General features: G+C 41.6%; 1 protein-coding gene across 1 annotated transcript in view; it reads right to left on the bottom strand.

Moving 5' to 3' along the window:
• Positions 1-1,627, bottom strand: part of LOC129814021 (dipeptidyl aminopeptidase-like protein 6) — a 164,887-nt gene extending 163,260 nt beyond the window's left edge. The window contains exon 1 of the mRNA XM_055866762.1: positions 1,222-1,627. Coding sequence (XP_055722737.1) covers positions 1,222-1,278 — 57 coding nt within the window. The 5' untranslated portion in view covers positions 1,279-1,627. The remainder of the gene's footprint in view (positions 1-1,221) is intronic.
• Between the last annotated feature and the right edge of the window lie 15,435 nt (positions 1,628-17,062).

Genomic DNA, 17,062 nt, shown 5'->3' with positions numbered 1-17,062 from the left:
CAGAAAATACATCCCTCCCTACCTTGTACGCTGGCTTACCCAGTATCGAAGGCTTGGCTTGACAATCTTAGAATGTCAAACTTTTTAGTGTTTTGTAACCAATTACTCTTTCCGTTCATGAATTGGCCGCTGCACAGTTTGGATTGATTGATTTTATTTGTCAGTTAAAAAAAAAATATATACACACAATAAAGTCGGGGACTTAGTTCCATTTTGGTCCCCTATTTTCTACATAAATACAATTACATAGACACGTCACAGATATAGAGACAGAAAAATGCTTAACCTACAGATGAGTATGAGGAGGGAGTTTAAGTACAATTCTTACAAGCTTGTTTGGCTGGTAACTTATTGTTTAGATGTTTGGGGCTGCTGTTGAACCATGATGTACTGGCATAATCAAAGTGACACTGGACTAGTGCACTTGACAGAGTCTTTAGAAGGAATAGCTAGGTTTCCATCCAATTAACGACAGATTTTCATGTCAATTTTCTAAAATCTTCATAAAAAGAATATGGCATTTCAGAGTTTCCTTTAGGAAAATTTGGCATCGAACAACATGACAGGGAAGATTTTAATCTACCGGACATTTGAGAAATTTTACGGACATCCATATGCATTCAGATCCGACCTTGGACAGCCTGTCCCATCAATAAACATTGGATGTTAGCCAAATGAGCCACATTTGGGGGGGGGGGGGGGGGGGGGGGGGGGGCAGTCACCACTTTCTGGCACAATAGGATAAAACAAAACAGCCATAATGGGCATGGCTGCGCGGGCATCGGTCTGATCGGACCGATGTTAAATTGTTGAATTGAAAAACTGTGAATGAAAACAACACCTGAACAGACTAACACGGGTCTCCTTGTCTCGAATCATGTTTTTCGGTGTGGGCGAGCTGCCAGACTGCCACGGTGTTGCCTAGTACTGCGCCCAATGGGGCGAAACCCGGATTTTAATTTACAGCAGCAACAGCGAATCTTTCTTGGGCGCACATAGTGTGGAAAGTAGACTATTCAGCACAACTAAAAGGAATTGGGCACATATAATTGATATAAACACTGCTCCTTGCTGTCTAAATAGATGGTATGTTTTAATCAAATACAAAAGTGGCACCTGGTAAGGCTACTCTGTACCTTTTGTATACGAAAAGAAGAAGACCTTTGAGGTGGATGAATTTCACGCACTCATTTTACGCAAAGGTTTTATAGCATTGCCTACCTTCTCTCCCTTGGTGGAGCCCCTTCGGTAGTTGCCTGCACCTGCTGAGGAGTTCATGTTCTCTCGATTGGTAGGCTACCTGAAAAACAGAGCTATATGCAGAGCTATACAGCTGTTTCGTTCATAAACTACGTTCATCTCAACATGGCCACTCGAAAATGAAAACACACAGCGCGAGTAGAAAAGTGCACACGAGGCAAACTAACCAGAATCAGTTGTCGGCCAAACTTAGCAGAATCAATCGTTCCCTCGAATTTCGTCTTTAGTGTGGTATCATTTAGTGATGTTAATCAAATGTGTAGTAGGCCTAGTTATTATGTTAGAGTAAATAAAAAATACTCTTAACTTTGTAGTCCACGTTTCACAAACGTTCAGTAGCATTCATTCCAAGTCCATACTGGTCTTTGGCGCTGGAGCCTTAGAAGGCAGTGATTTCCGAAAAACAAAGCGCACATGTCTCCAAAGGCTGCATGTGAATCACTTGCAAAGTGTGTTTGTTTTTCCAGAATGGTTATTGCAGGCTTTAAAAAAAAATGTTGCTCCGCCACTGCAGCTAATGGCTCCTCCACTCTCAGAAAGCTACAAATGTAAACATGTCAAAGAGTTTGTTTAGTGTAGCCTCAAGCACACTCATGGAATGGGGCAATACATACTGCAAAATACTTATGTCTATCTAGACTGAGCAAAAATATAAACGCGACATGCAACAATTAACAATTTTACTGAGTTACAGTTCATATAAGGAAATCAATCAATTGACATAAATTAATTAGGGCCAAATCTATGGATTTCACATGACTGGGAATATAGATATGCATCTGTTGGTCACAGATACCTTAAAAAAAGGTAGAGGTGTGAATCAGAAAACCAGTCACTGTCTGGTGTGTTCACCATTTGCCTCATGCAGCACCACACATCTTACATAGTGTTGATCAGGTTTTTTATTGTTGAATGTTGTCCCACTCCTCTTCAATGGCTGTGCGAAGTTTCTGGATATTGGCGGGACCTGGAACACCCTGTCATACATGTCTGAGTTTGCAGGCCATGGAAGAACTGGGACATTTTCAGCTTCCAGGAATTGTGTACCATGGTGGAAATTCTATAGGAAGAGAGACTGCAGATTCTTTCAAACAACTTTATTATAAGATTAGCAAAAATTAAGCAATCAACCCCTCAAAAGGTTCATGGTTGAAAAGCTCAACAGAGCTGTCCCTCTCCTTTTATAGAAAGTACATCCTTTTATCTTTGTGACAGTTAGCAGATGCGCAGAAACAGGCCCTGGGAACAGAGTTGTAAAAAGTAATTTAGCTCGTCTTTGTAGATCAAGATAGCTGATATCGCCACCATTCTCTGTTCCTCCCTGCACTTCCCACAGCTAAATTCTTGCCGATCGTGAACCCAGGAGGTCACATACTGCGGTCGCACCCAAGTGGCTTATAAATCTGTACGCTCAGATTTATGACTAAGTCACACGACAAGTTTGTATCAGTAAAAATACTAGCATACAATGGTGTCACGGCCGTTTAAAGGAGTGGACCAAGGCGCAGCGTGATTAGAATCCATTCCTCTATTTATTTAAACAAAGAACACTTTAACAAACTCACAAAACAACAACCCGAACCGTGAAGCCAACGTAGTGCTCACAAGCAACTAAACAAGGACAACTACCCACAAAACCAACTTGGAAAATGGCAACCTAAATAGGCTCCCCAATCAGAGACAACGATAAACAGCTGTCTCTGATTGGGAACCCATCCAGGCCACCATCAACCTAATTACCCCTAGACAATACAAAATCCCCATAGATAACAAAAACCCTAGACAAGACAAAAACCCGTAGACAATACAAAAACTAAACAAACCACCCTTGTCACACCCTGACCTAACCAAATAATAAAGAAACCAAATATAACTAAAGTCAGGGTGTGACAAATGGACAATTCTTTAAGTAAAAAACAGCATATTATGACTAATTAAACAGTATAGTATGTAATGAATATCAATTTCCTCCACAGTACAGATCCTTGAGACATTGGACAGTGCATTATCATGCTGAAACATGAGGTGATGGCGGCGGATGAATGGCACGACAATGGGCCTCAAGATCTCGTCACTGTGTCTGTGCTATTGTTCTTGTTGTCCGTAGCTTATACCTGCCCATACCATAACCCCATCGCCACCATGGGGCACTCTGTTCACAACGTTGACATGAGAAACCTTTCGCCCACATGATGCCATACACGCTGTCTAAGATCTGCCTAGTACAGTTGAAACCAGGATTCATCTGTGAAAAGGACACTTCTCCAGAATGCTAATGGCCATAGAAGGTGAGCATTTGCACACTGAAGTCAGTTACGACACCGAATTGCAGTCAGGTCAAGAGCCTGGTGAGGACGACGAGCATGCAGCTGAGCTTCCCTGAGACAGTTTCTGACAATTTGTGCAGAAATTCTTCGGTTGTGCAAACCCACAGTTTCATCAGCCTTCCGGGTGGCTGTCCTCAGACGATCCCGCAGGTGAAGAAGCCGGATGTGGTGTTTACATGTGTTCTGCGGTTGTGAGGCCGGTTGGACATACTGCCAAATTGGAGGTGGCTTATGGTAGAGAAATAAACATTTCATTCTCTGGCAACAGTTCTGGTGGACATTCCTGCAGTCAGCATGCCAATTTACACACTCCCTCAAAACTTGGGACATCTGTGGCATTGTGTTGTGTGACAAAACTGCACATTTTAGAGTGGCCTTTTATTGTCCCCAGCACAGGGTGCACCTGTGTATTGATCATGCTGTTTAATCAGCTTCTTGATATGCCACACCTGTCAGGTGGATGGATTATCTTGGTAGAGGAGAAACGTTTCTGGGATCTTTTATTTCAGCTCATGAAACATGGGACCAACACTTTACTGTTGCGTTTATATTTTTATACAGTGTAAGTACCACCTCTGTTTGCATATCTGACTGTTTTGGATACGTTAGAGTCTGGAAATCTAGCCTACAAAGGGTTCACGTCGAGAGACAATTTACAGGATAAAGGCAATTAGCATGAGAGCAGGGGAGATTAAAGTGTAACTTTTCCTGTTATAAGTAGGTATAACTTTTCCTGTTATAAGAAGGTAAAGTGTGACATAGGAGTGTCACAGCAGGGGGTTAAGTGGTGAGACAAGCTGACTTCTAAACTTCCATAGGCTACTGTTGCTTAATTTAGTAGAAAACAAATTGTACGCAATTGGCCTACCCAAAGACACAGTTTAACCATGACAATTCCCCAATGCTGCTGTGGTAGGAAAAATATTAAGGAGGTCGCGCGGAAAAGCTAGAGACCAGTGTGCATAGACCAAGTAATGAGGAGGACATGGCGGAGCACGGCTCACTCTGCGCCCCTTGTAAATTAATATGCTATTGGATTACAGGAGATAAAGTAGACTACATTTGTAATAAAAGGAAACTGAACACCATTGTTGTACCAATATAGTTACTAAGTAGTTACAAAAAATACACAATTGTCTTCCTCTGTCTCATATAAGAAATAAGTTAAATCAGGTACGACACTAGGCTGTGCAGCCAGTGACTCCACCAAGCTACCAATTACAGATCAGCACCTTGGACAGTAACCAGCCAGGCGGGAGCTACAGTAGAAACAGTACACTGTGGTGGTGATAATAGAGGAAACAGATTGAAAGCCATAGGAGGTTCAACTTCAGGTGTCTTACACTGCTGTTCAGTAACAGTTGGAAGACTAATTTTAGGGACACCATAACTAAGACTTAAAACCAGGCTACATTTTAGATGGGCAAGATAAAGGAAAAGAGGTCATGTACGCAGTATATACAAATATTCTTGGATCTCATTGCAACCCACACAGTGAGTGTTACTGCTCCCTGTCCCGCTGTGTGAATATGTTACTTAAGTAACTTATCTTTATGTCTGTGTTACTTAAGTAACTTGTCTTTATGTCTGTGTTACTTAAGTAACTCATCAGTAAAATAATTTGCCGTTTATACAGTGAAGTGTTTGAGTGGGTTTGAGGAGAGCAAATGGAACTTCTACACCTGTGAACAGCTCTTGAAAATAATAGAATATGGCAAAGTGTCCGTTTTGTTTTTTAAAGATACAGTGATTGACTGTTCCTCACCACATAGTGTTTAGCTGTGCTAGAACGAGGCAGAACAAGAGTGGGATCAGTGTTCTAATTTAGTTTTGCTTAACAGTCAAGTATCTTATTACCCCACTGTTTCCATTAGGGGGAACTGTGACAATTATAACGTTAACCCAGAGGTGTACTTCATGTGATATTAATGTGTCTCCACTACTGATGCACTTCTCCCTGCCTACTGACTGATCATGTATACAGTGTTTTTGTAGTTTCCATATGTATCGATTGACCAGTATTAGAAAGTATCAGTGTTTCAAGGTATCTGTTGTCAACGTTTTTTCCTGTCGGGAAGAAAGCAGACGAGTTCTACAAGCTCGGAAGCATATTCTCAGATGTTGTTTCCGCTATGATCAGTATATTCTGTATATAATGATGCTGACTGTGTGTTTCAAAATATGTAGTTTAGTTAATAGAAGGACATTGAAATTGATATGGAGTTTGGATAAAAGTGATGATGGTTGACATTTTCAGGTCTTGCAACACTTTGATTCACGAGAACATTTCTTTCATGACCGTGCATACAATTAGTCTTATTTTTTTGTTACCTGTTGTTTGTTACCTTTTTTGTTGTCTGGTAGAGAAATCCAATTCCATTCTCAGTGAGGTCTCTCAGAGTCTCCTTTTCTCCATTAGAATATGAATAAAGCTGAGCACAGGGGCTACAGAATTGAATCGCTCAGGGTGCCACAACTAATCTAAAAGACTTCTGGTTCTAAGAAATGTGCGCTTTGGGGACTGCTATAAGAATTCAAACACCAAGCTCCAAGCCCATGAGTAGTAATGACCCAAATGACAGTGAAACCTAACTCTACAATCAACTTCAAAGGCTATGGTTTCCTCTAACCAATACCTCTATCTAACCTCGACTGTGCGCCTGAAGAGGTGATCTAAGGAATGAGTGATATTATATAAAAGCAAAAAATGAACAACATTGCTACTGCTCTCAGTTTCTCTTTCTGTCCTTCCTTTTGTTCAAGCATATGTACAGTTCAGTGTGCCTCGTGGTGAAGAGTAGAGAGGAAGGAGGAAGTAGTGTATTAAATGTAACATGTTGACTCACTGAAAGCCTATCTCACCAATAATGCATAATCCCATACTATCATATTGATACTCAAGAGAATTAAATTGATGGAAGTGTAATTTCCTGTTGGGTCATCCTTATACAAAGCGGAGACAGAGAGAGAGAACAGTAATTATATTCAAGTACTGCATGTTCCTCAGTGGAGAATCAACAACACGCACACCTGCATCAGTTTATAGGGGCAGGTTTCGTAGTGAGTGTCCGACAGCTCTGATTAAGTACAGAACCGCCACAGTGACTTCCTGCAATATCATCTTCCTTCTATGCAGCCAGGCACACAGCTCATGTTAACCACTCATCTGAAGTCTTTGCAGTAATTACAATTGAACCCACATGTCAACATAGACAGCTGAGAGGTGGGATTGACATGGCAATGCACTGTCTACTACTTATTGCAGAGTACAGTACCCAAAATGGTAAAACTCCTTTTTTTCAAATCAAATTGTATTGGTCACATACACATGGTTAGCAGATGTTAATGTGAGTGTAGCGAAATGCTACACTCGCATTAAAATATCTAACAATTCCCCAACAACTACCTAATACACACACAAATCGAAAGGAGTGAATGAGAATATGTACATGTAAGTAAATGGATGAGCGATGGACGAGCGGCATAGGCAAGGTGCAATAGACGGTATAAAATACAGTATATACTGTACATGTGATATGAGTAATATAAGATATGCATAAGATATGTAAACATTGATGTGGCATTATTTAGAGTGCATTGTATAAAGTGACTAGTGATCCATTTATTCAAGTGGCCAGTGATTGGGTCTCAATGTAGGCAGCAGCTTCTCTGAGTTAGGGATTGCTGTTTAGCAGTCTGATGGCCTTGAGATAGAAGCTGTATTTCAGTCTCTCGGTCCCAGCTTTGATGCACCTGGACTGACCTCATCTTCTGGATGATAGCGGGGTGAATAGGCAGTGGCTCGGGTGGTTGATGTCCATGATGATCTTTATGGCCTTCCTGTGACATCGGGTGCTGTAGGTGTCATGTAGGGCAGGTAGTCTGCACTCAGTGATGCGTTGTGCAGACCGCACCACCCTCTGGAGAGCCTTGCGGTTGAGGGCGGTGCAGTTGCCGTACCAGGCTGTGATACAGCCCAACAGGATGCTCTCAATTGTGTATCTGTAAAAGTTTGTCAGGATTTTTGGCCTCTGCACTGTATGGTCTGGGAATGTCATAGGCCACGTGTCAAACCCATTCCACGGAGGGCCGAGTGTCTGCGGGTTTTCGCTCCTCCATTGTACTTGATTGATGAATTAAGGGCACTAATTAGTCAAATACTCCCCTCACCTGGTTGTCTAGGTCTTAATTGAAAGGAAAAAACAAAAACCTGCAGACACCCCTAGCATAAGTAGATTTTGTGAAAGAACATTAGCTACAAGATATACCAGCCGAATGTCATACTCGATAAGCGGACCTCGGTTTGGATCCAGACCCAGAACCTGATCAATACGGTCCCGAAAAAAACTAAAACAAACAATTCTCAGTAGGGTTTGAACGACCTGCTGTTGGGAGTTGTAATAGTAGAAAGTACAAGGTGCAATTTCTAAATTTGGTAGTGTATGGGCAGTTTCATCTTGTTATGTCTTTCACTGACAGACCTTAGAGAGCTACTTATAACCTGTCAGAATTGTCCAGTTGACCAACTATCCCATGTCAGTAAGTAGGTAAGTTAGGCTAACCAGCTATTTAAATATGGTAGATTACGTACCCAGGGGCCGCATCCCCAAAAATCAAGCCCCCATAGATTAATAAAAATATACTGTATATATATTTCACCTTTATTTAACCAGGTAGGCCAGTTGAGAACAAGTTCTCATTTACAACTGCAACCTGGTCAAGATAAAGTGAAACAGTGCAACAAAAACAACAACACAGTTACACATAAACAAACGTACAGTCAATAACACAACTATTTACAGATGGGCTGTATACAGCTGCAGCGACCGGTAAGCCGCTCTGACAGCTGATGCTTAAAGTTAGTGGGGGAGATATAAGTCTCCAACTTCAGTGATTTTTGCAATTCGTTCCAGTCATTAGCAGCAGAGAACTGGAAGGAAAGGCGGCCAAAGCAGGTGTTGGCTTTGGGGATGACCAGTGAAATATACCTGCTGGAGCACGTGCTACGGGTGGGTGTTGCTATGGTGACCAGTGAGCTGAGATAAGGCGGAGCTTTACCTAGCAAAGACTTATAGATGACCTGGAACCAGTGGGTTTGGCGACGAATATGTAGCGAGGACCAGCCAACGAGAGCATACAGGTCGCAGTGGTGGGTAGTATATGGGGCTTTGGTGACAAAACCAAAACTTCGTTGAGTCGTTCAAGCTTCATATGAACACACATAAGACATGGAGAAATGTGCAGAATTGCAGGAAATTTGCATTAAAACTGCTAAATGTTCTCTCCGCCCCATGGCCAAATGTGTAGAATTGCAGGAATTTTGTTTTAAAACAGGAACATTTTCTGTCCGCCAACAAGAGTGGTGTGAACCTTTTAAACAGTTTGGGGTGGCATAGGTCGCGGGGTGGGGGTTTGTTACTACGCAATAAATTACAATATCCATCCGGACCACCTAGGAAATGTGTGTGACTGGACCTTATGAAATATTTTTTGAGTACCGCTGATATACTCTATAAAGTAAATCAATGTTACTTACAACAGTGACTATACACATCTGTTCTGCATATAACTTGCTTGCTGCTCCTGAGGGACGGACAACTTGGGGACAGTTTGTGTAATCTGATTGTATAATCAACCATCAATTCTGTCCTCCATGAGAAAAAGTTTGTTTGTGCTGAACACACACACACACACACACACACACACACACACACACACACAATTTGCATTGTCCCCACCCCACCCCCCATTTTTACACTACTGCTACTCTCTGTTTATTATCCTTGCATAGTTACTTTACCTCTACCTACATGTACATATTACCTCAATTACTCAACTGCCCCCGCACATTGACCCTTTACCGGAACCCACTGTATATAGCCTCGCTACTGTTATTTTATTGTTGCTCCTTCATTATTTTTTATTTTCTTATAACTACATTGTTGGTTAAGGGCTTGTAAGTGAGCATTTCACTGTAAGGTCTACACCTGTTGTATTCGGCGCATGTGACAAATAAAAATGGATGTGAAAGCCTAGAGCCCCCCCCCCCCCCCCCCCCCCCCCCCAACCTCCTCCAATGGGTTTTGAGAAGGATGCGATTGAGAAAAGGCCTACGTGTTTTTCCATCAGAGGGGGACAGTTAATGCCGTTGCACAATGCCAGTAGGAATGTGTTGCTCCATATTAAGCCTCAAATGAGCCCACAATTCAATAACTGCTGCTGTCTTTGTGTCCTCTCTGTTATGTCTTTATTGTAATCTTCTCTCTCAAAATGAAAAATGAATTGAAGAATAAGCCCAGAGGAAGATTTAATTTGGACATTAGAACACGAAAGATTTGAATCGTCTCAAATTGCAATTTTTTGTTCTGATGAGCTAGACAAGCAACAAATAATTATGACTAGTATGAATGAATACATAACATGTTGGGAATAAATGTCAGGGCTTGGTGAAGAGGTTTTCATGTTAGATGTGTGTTGCACAGATACTAAAGCGTCACCATATATTACAGTACTTAAAGCACTGTCCGTGATTTGCTCGCTAAACTACTGGGAATATGGGATACATTGCCACTCTCTAAGATCAAATCTGAGCTCTTGTAAGGATACTCCACTGACAGCCTCACCAGATCAGTCCCTGGACCTCAACATTCATTCATCACCATGACAGCACAGTAAGTCATGTGCTTTTGTATGGTAAGGTTGAATTGTGAAAAGCGATTCACATTGCTCATGTTGGCAGAAATACAGTACACAGATGTTTGTGGATTACAGTATGCACGCACATATACACATTTAAAATGGACCCTTAAATATTACTCATCAAAGCCCTTTGTCTCTGTGTTTTGTCTGACAGTTCATTTATCACTAAGAATAGGGAGACTCCTTGTATTTCATTGTACAGTTGGATACTACATTTAATTACAGTAACCATTGTGTAGTCTTTCAGTTTGGGACAACGGTGATTTATTAAACAAAAGCTTCAGTATTTTGGGTGCAGTCATTTATCCCACTTAAGTGTTTATATTTATGTGGCGACAGCAATATATGTACTCAGGTAGTAGCACATATTTCTGTATAGACTGTTTTGAGTCGTCAGCAGAACAGAATTCTGCATGATGTTACAGTATTGTACATTTTGGTAAATATTTTTTATCAATGGTTCAAATTCAGTTGGAAATTAACTGGAAAGCAGAAAAACTTCACCTGGCTGTCCTAGTTGTCAGGTGCTCTGCTTTACTGCTTGTTTACCATTCTATTCTGGGGTAGACAGCTGATGTGGCTGAGCTATGGAAATTGCCTTCTGTACCAGTGGGGTACTCAATTTTACCATTTCAAAAGGCTCTGCAGGTAAAAGGAAAACTGTTTTCACCATTTTTCTCTCTCTCTCTCCCTCTCGCTCTCTCTAATCTTTTCAGCTGCACATGGGTTGGGACTTGAGACAAAAGAAACAAGACAACTGACACTCACTTTTGACATCTCTATCAATCCTCAAGACCTTCAGACATCTATGGCACGGCAGTCTTGTGTCTATCTCCTCACCTGCCTCATCACATTTTGAAAAGATATTTAAGGTGCAATTAGAAATGTAGGCTTTAATGGACCTGGGTGGCATGACTTATTTATCAGGTTCACACTCCTGGTTTGGGGATAGTTTTCATCCAACCACTGTTGGTTCACAGGCTCCACCCTCTCCTGTCAAAGATCCCTTTAAAAAAGACATGTGCGCATAAAGGTCCCACTGGGCACAGACATCATTTCAATGTCTACTTTTGATTTACATTTGGTTGTTATCAACTAACATGAATTCAACGTGAAATCAACAAAACATTTCTCCATGTCATTAGATTTAGGTGATAGTTGGGTGAAGAAAATATGAAATTCCCTTACATTGATGACTTTCTGACAATCCAATCAGTTTTACACATTGATTCAACATCATCACATACATTTTTTTGTTTGTTGAAATTATGGGGAAGCACTGTTAATTCAACCAGTTTTTTCTCAGTGGGGTGTGATTAAAGGTGGTCGGTGTTTTCAGATGGATGGAAAGGGATGCCCCAACTTGGCAATCTATTTCAGTAAGCTTGCCAGAGGTATTTATTTGTATGTTTACACTGCAAGTGAAGCAAGTTGACTTTCTAGTAAATCCCTTTAGATGAGATTATAGGAATTGTCTCAATAAAAAAGGGACAGATCTAGGATGGAATCAGTTTTATACATGGGCCAAACTATGGGTAAGCAGAACAACAGTTTTCACGCCCTGGCCATAGAGAGGCTTTTATTCTCTATTTTGGTTAGGCCAGGGTGTGACTAGGGTGGGCATTCTAGTTTCTTTATTTCTATGTTTTGTATTTCTATGTTTTGGCCGGGTATGGTTCTCAATCAGGGACAGCTGTCTATCGTTGTCTCTGATTGGGAATCATACTTAGGCAGCCTTTTTTCCTTTGGTGTTTGTGGGTAGTTGACTTTGTTAGTGGCACTATAGCCCTAGTAAGCTTCACGGTCGTTTCTTTGTTTCTTGTTTTGTTGGTGACATTCTAATAAAAGAAAATGTACGCTCGCTACGCTGCACCTTGGTCCGGTCATTTCCACCTAGACGACGGCCGTAACAACAGTAGTGATATCATCACCTCCATCTGTGATGAGTAGTTGCCTGGTGAGGTCTATGCCTTACCTAATGTGTGAACCTAAGGGGGGGGGGATCAGAGATCACGAAAGTGGACCAGCTCAGGAGTGGTATCGGACTGGAGGAGGATATTGCATCTACAATGGAAGACAGGCAGCTCTAGAGGACCCACTTTTTATCCTGTAACAGACTACCAAATGAGCAACTGTACACAGAATCAGATATCGTAAATGTAATTCAATGGTTGCATGCATATTAAGCAGTTCTCTAACTTCCATCTTACTGAAAGGGACCAACTTACAGTAAAGTTGGCACACAGACAACCTACATTCTGCTTCCCTGTGACTGTCACCCTAGTGGTGTGTTTCACTTCCTCTGCTCACATAATGAATTATTCAACAGCTCGTCTCTTCACACTCCCTCTACCCCAGCATCGAGATTTAGAAAAGGATTCATTGCATTGGGCTCTGTACACTGGCCTACAATTCCAAAGGGTTTTGGTCGTTTCAAATAAAAGCTTTTAATGATTAACAGTGAAAGGCAAAGTTAAATAGGTGGAGATTTATATATTAGCTAATGCTCTCAACGTTGGCGGTCTGTCAACTTTAAACTTTTACAGTACAGTAATTACAGTACATTAAAAGAAGGTGTTCTTGCTCCTATAAATCACCAGTCATGAATACTTCCCTTATATGTCTGTACATTCAGGTTGGTCAGGTTGGCTACATTCAAAGTCCAACTGGATGTGTCTGACCAGTCCTATACGCTCTGACAGTGTTGTTTCGGTTGAGAGAACAACTCATGCTAATTCTCTATGTCCATGTGAACCCAGGGTGCAGGATTTCATATGTTTGTGTGTGTGCTGTGGTGGCTGTCGGTGTACAGTCTTTGATATCTCCAAACACACTTCATCTGGCCTCCTTGGGGAGAGTTGATAGAGATCTGGACCTAAGATGCTGTGATCTGTGTGTGTAGCAGCAGATTGCCTGAGGTGGGAGGTTGTCATCCCCTCTGATCCTGCATCACAGATTGTAACCTTAGAACCATATCTAATCCCAGATTGGCCCCAATGCCCCGTTCATAAGGAAGAATGACAAGTTATTTGCAACTCGGGGTCTGGATATGGACACGATAAAGGAGTTCAATACACAATATGCAGGCATTTTGAATATAACTGATGTGGGTGGTTCAAATCAGAATTTCTGTGATACCAAACCAGGACACTCATTTTACCTCAGGATAATCCCTTTGTTATGTATGTTACATGACATACCCACATACTCTTTGTTGCACAAGTCACAAAAAGCTGGGCTTCGAGCTACAAAAAGCCCAGGCATGTCTGACTTTATGTAACCATAAAATGTTCTCTTGTAACAATCTCTTAAAGTAAAACCACTTACCCTGACTGCACATCTTAAAATAACTTAGTGAAACTAATGCTGTGTGACCAATTAGAGTGCTCAAATGCAAAGCCTAATCTTTTTAAAGCTGCTGTTACAACTCTCAGAGGACGCCTTGCAGGGCATGTTTCTTGACTGGCCAACCATAAAACACTTTAGTGTTTAATTACATTAGGGCTCCCCTGAGACCCTCTTGTTTGACTGATAGTTAAAATCAGGGGTCCTATGAACCCACAACCGCCACAAAACCCTGGCCATATTTTACAGAGCATGATTTGGAGAAAGCAGAGCACTGCCGTTACATAGGCAAAGTGACTGAACACTCAACCTTTTTTGGCTGTGCTTCAAAGTGTGGCCGTGTTGGCTACTGTGGTAACCATTCTGCTTCTGCTGCACCGGTTCTGTTCAGCACAAGAAATACAAATTATTACACTGTCAAAGTATCATTCAAACTGAATGTACAGTGAATTCTGAAGGTATTCAGACCCCCAAATTATAGCCTTATTCTAAAATGGATTAAATAAATAAAACATCTCAAACTACACAACCCATAATGACAAAGCGAAACCAGGTTTTTAGAAATGTTTGCAAATGTATTAAAAGTAAAAAACAGAAATGCCTTATTTACATAGGTGTTCAGGCCCTTTGCTACGAGACTGGAAATTGAGCTCAGGTGCATCCTGTTTCCATTGATCATCCTTGAGATGTTTCAACAACTTCATTGGAGTCCTCCTGTGGTAAATTCAATTGATTGGACATGATTTGGAAAAGGCACACACCTGTCTGTATAAAGGTCCCATAGTTGACAGTGCATGTCAGAGCAAATACCAAGCCATGAGCTCGAAGGAATTGTCCGTAGAGCTCCGAGACAGGATTGTGTTGAAGCACAGATCTGGGGAAGGGTACCAAAACATTTCTGCAGCATTGAAGGTCCCCAAGAACACAGTGGCCTCTATCATTCTTAAATGGAAGAGGTTTGGAACCACCAAGACTCTTCCTAGAGCTGGCCGCCCGGCCAAACTGAGCAATCGGGGGAGAAGGGCCTTGGTCAGGGAGGTGACCAAGAACTCGATGGTCACTGACAGAGCTCCAGAGTTCCTCTGTAGAGATGGAAGAACCTTCCAGGAGGACAACCATCTCTGCAGCACTCCACCAATCAGGCCTTTATGGTAGAGTGGCCAGACGGAAGCCATTACTCAGTAAAAGGCACATGACAGCCGCCTTGTAGTTGGTCAAAACGCACCTAAAGGACTGTCAGACAATGATAAACAAGATTCTATGGTCTGATGAAACCAAGATTGAACTCTTTGCCATGAATGCAAAGTGTCACTTGTGGAGGAAACCTGGGACCATCCCTGTGGTGGTGGCAGCATCATGCTGTGGGGATGTTTTTCAGCGGCAGGGACTGGGAGACTGGTCAGGATTGAGGGAAAGATGAACGGAGCAAAGTACAGAAAGATCCTTGATTTAAAAAAAATCTGCTCCAGAGTGCTCAGGACCTCAGACTGGGGCAAAGGTTCACCTTTCAACAGGACAACGACCCTAAGCACACAGGCAAGACAATGCAGGAGTGGCTTCGTGACAAGGTTCTGAATGTCCTTGAGTGGCCCAGCCAGAGCCCCGGACTTGAACCCGATCTAACATCTCCGGAGAGAACTGAAAATAGCTGTGTAGTTATGCTCCCCTTCCAAGCTGACAGAGCTTCAGAGGATCTGCAGAGAAGAATGGGAGAAACTCCCCAAATACAGGTGTGCCAAGCTTATAGCGTCATACCCAAGAAGACTCGAGGCTGTAATCGCTGCCTAAGGTGCCTCAACAAAGTACAGAGTAAAGTGTCAGAATACTTAAGTAAATGTGATTTAAAAAAAAAATGTTTTGCTTTGTCATTATGGGGTATTGTGTGTAGATTGATGAGGGGGGGAAACAATTTAATCCATTAAAGAATAAGGCAGTAAAGTAACATGTGGAAAAGGTCAAGGGGTCCGAATACTTTCCAAATGAACTGTATATTGGTGAAGTCGATGGGAGAATTTGTGTTAGTTCATAGCTCTCCACTAAGAGCCATGTGTGCTATTTGTACTTCCCAAACTTACCTCCATATGAACAAACATTCACCACATTCTCTATGACTGGTGACATGGTAGCTGTGCAATAACAGAGGAAAGTCTTGAGTGTAACACACAGCCTTACAAATAATCACATCCAAAACAATTCAAACAATTCCATTCCACACAGAAATGATAACATGAATAAAGCATGAGAGCCTTTTCCATGACCTGTCCTCTGTATCATAGTTATAAACAAACTGTCGTAGATGTTTCTGCACTGGGTTGTATTACTGTCACGACTTCCGCCAAAGTTGGTCCCTCTCCTTGTTTGGGCGGCGTTCGACGGTCGTAGTCACCGACCAACTAGCCATCGCTTTTCATTTTCCTTTGATTTTGTCTTGTCTTGTATCACACCTGGTTCCAATCCCATTCATTACATGTTGTGTATTTAACCCTCTGTTCCCCCTCATTGTCCTTGTCGGAGATTGTTTGTTTGTAAGCATTGTGCAAGATATGTTCTGGTGTGTGATGGGTTTTGTACCCACCTGTATAATTTTGTATATTTTGGTTTTCTGAGTTTTTGAGCACTTATTAAACTGCTCTGTTAATACCAAGTTCGATCTCCTGTGCCTGACTTCCCTGCCACCAGCACGCACCCTTAAAATTACTATGATTAGTTCATTTCCATATGGACATGAAATGCCCCTGAACCCCGCATACAATTTAAAGGAAGTGTTGACATTTAGACCAATTGAAAACAGTCAACGCTGATGTGTTTTTTAATCTTACAGCTACTGTCTTCACAGGTTGACAACCATCAGTCGAGGCTAATCCCACTGCAACGACATGCTGATTCTTTTTTGATTTTAGAGAATGTACAAATATTTAATGTTTCTGCTCTAGTTTTCACCTGCTCTGGGTGTTGGTTTGGCTGACACTCTTTTAGCTACAAGTATCTTGGGAGTCCATTTCCAGGTATTCTCTGACAACTGCTCAATGTTGGGAAATACTCCAGCCATACTTCAGCCGCCTAAGTCTCTAAGTCTCTCTCAAATATTGGGACATTTCGAATACTATCTATGGTTGGCTGGTGGGTATGGAGGTAATTTACAATTCTTTATAGGCTTAAAATAAATGTTTTTTTCATTGGTTTGATGCAGCAAAATGAACTTCATTGGCTTTGAATGGCAATGAATATGTCTAGACAGTGTTGTTGTAATATCTGAACAATAATAATGAACTCCATATCAAGCAGCCAACTGTCTGGGAGACTGAGGACTCTTATCATCAATCCATAATGAAAGTGTTCAGACATCATTGTATTATCTCTTTAACCCAGATAATGTCAAATCTATTAGCAATTAATCTTCAAAAGCTTTATTGACAAATGCTATCCTAAGC

This window comes from Salvelinus fontinalis, chromosome 17 (genome assembly GCF_029448725.1).
Source record: "Salvelinus fontinalis isolate EN_2023a chromosome 17, ASM2944872v1, whole genome shotgun sequence".
In the NCBI taxonomy this organism is placed as follows: domain Eukaryota; kingdom Metazoa; phylum Chordata; class Actinopteri; order Salmoniformes; family Salmonidae; genus Salvelinus; species Salvelinus fontinalis.
Note: the sequence above shows the minus strand (reverse complement) of the source record. Positions and strands in the feature narration are given on the sequence as shown.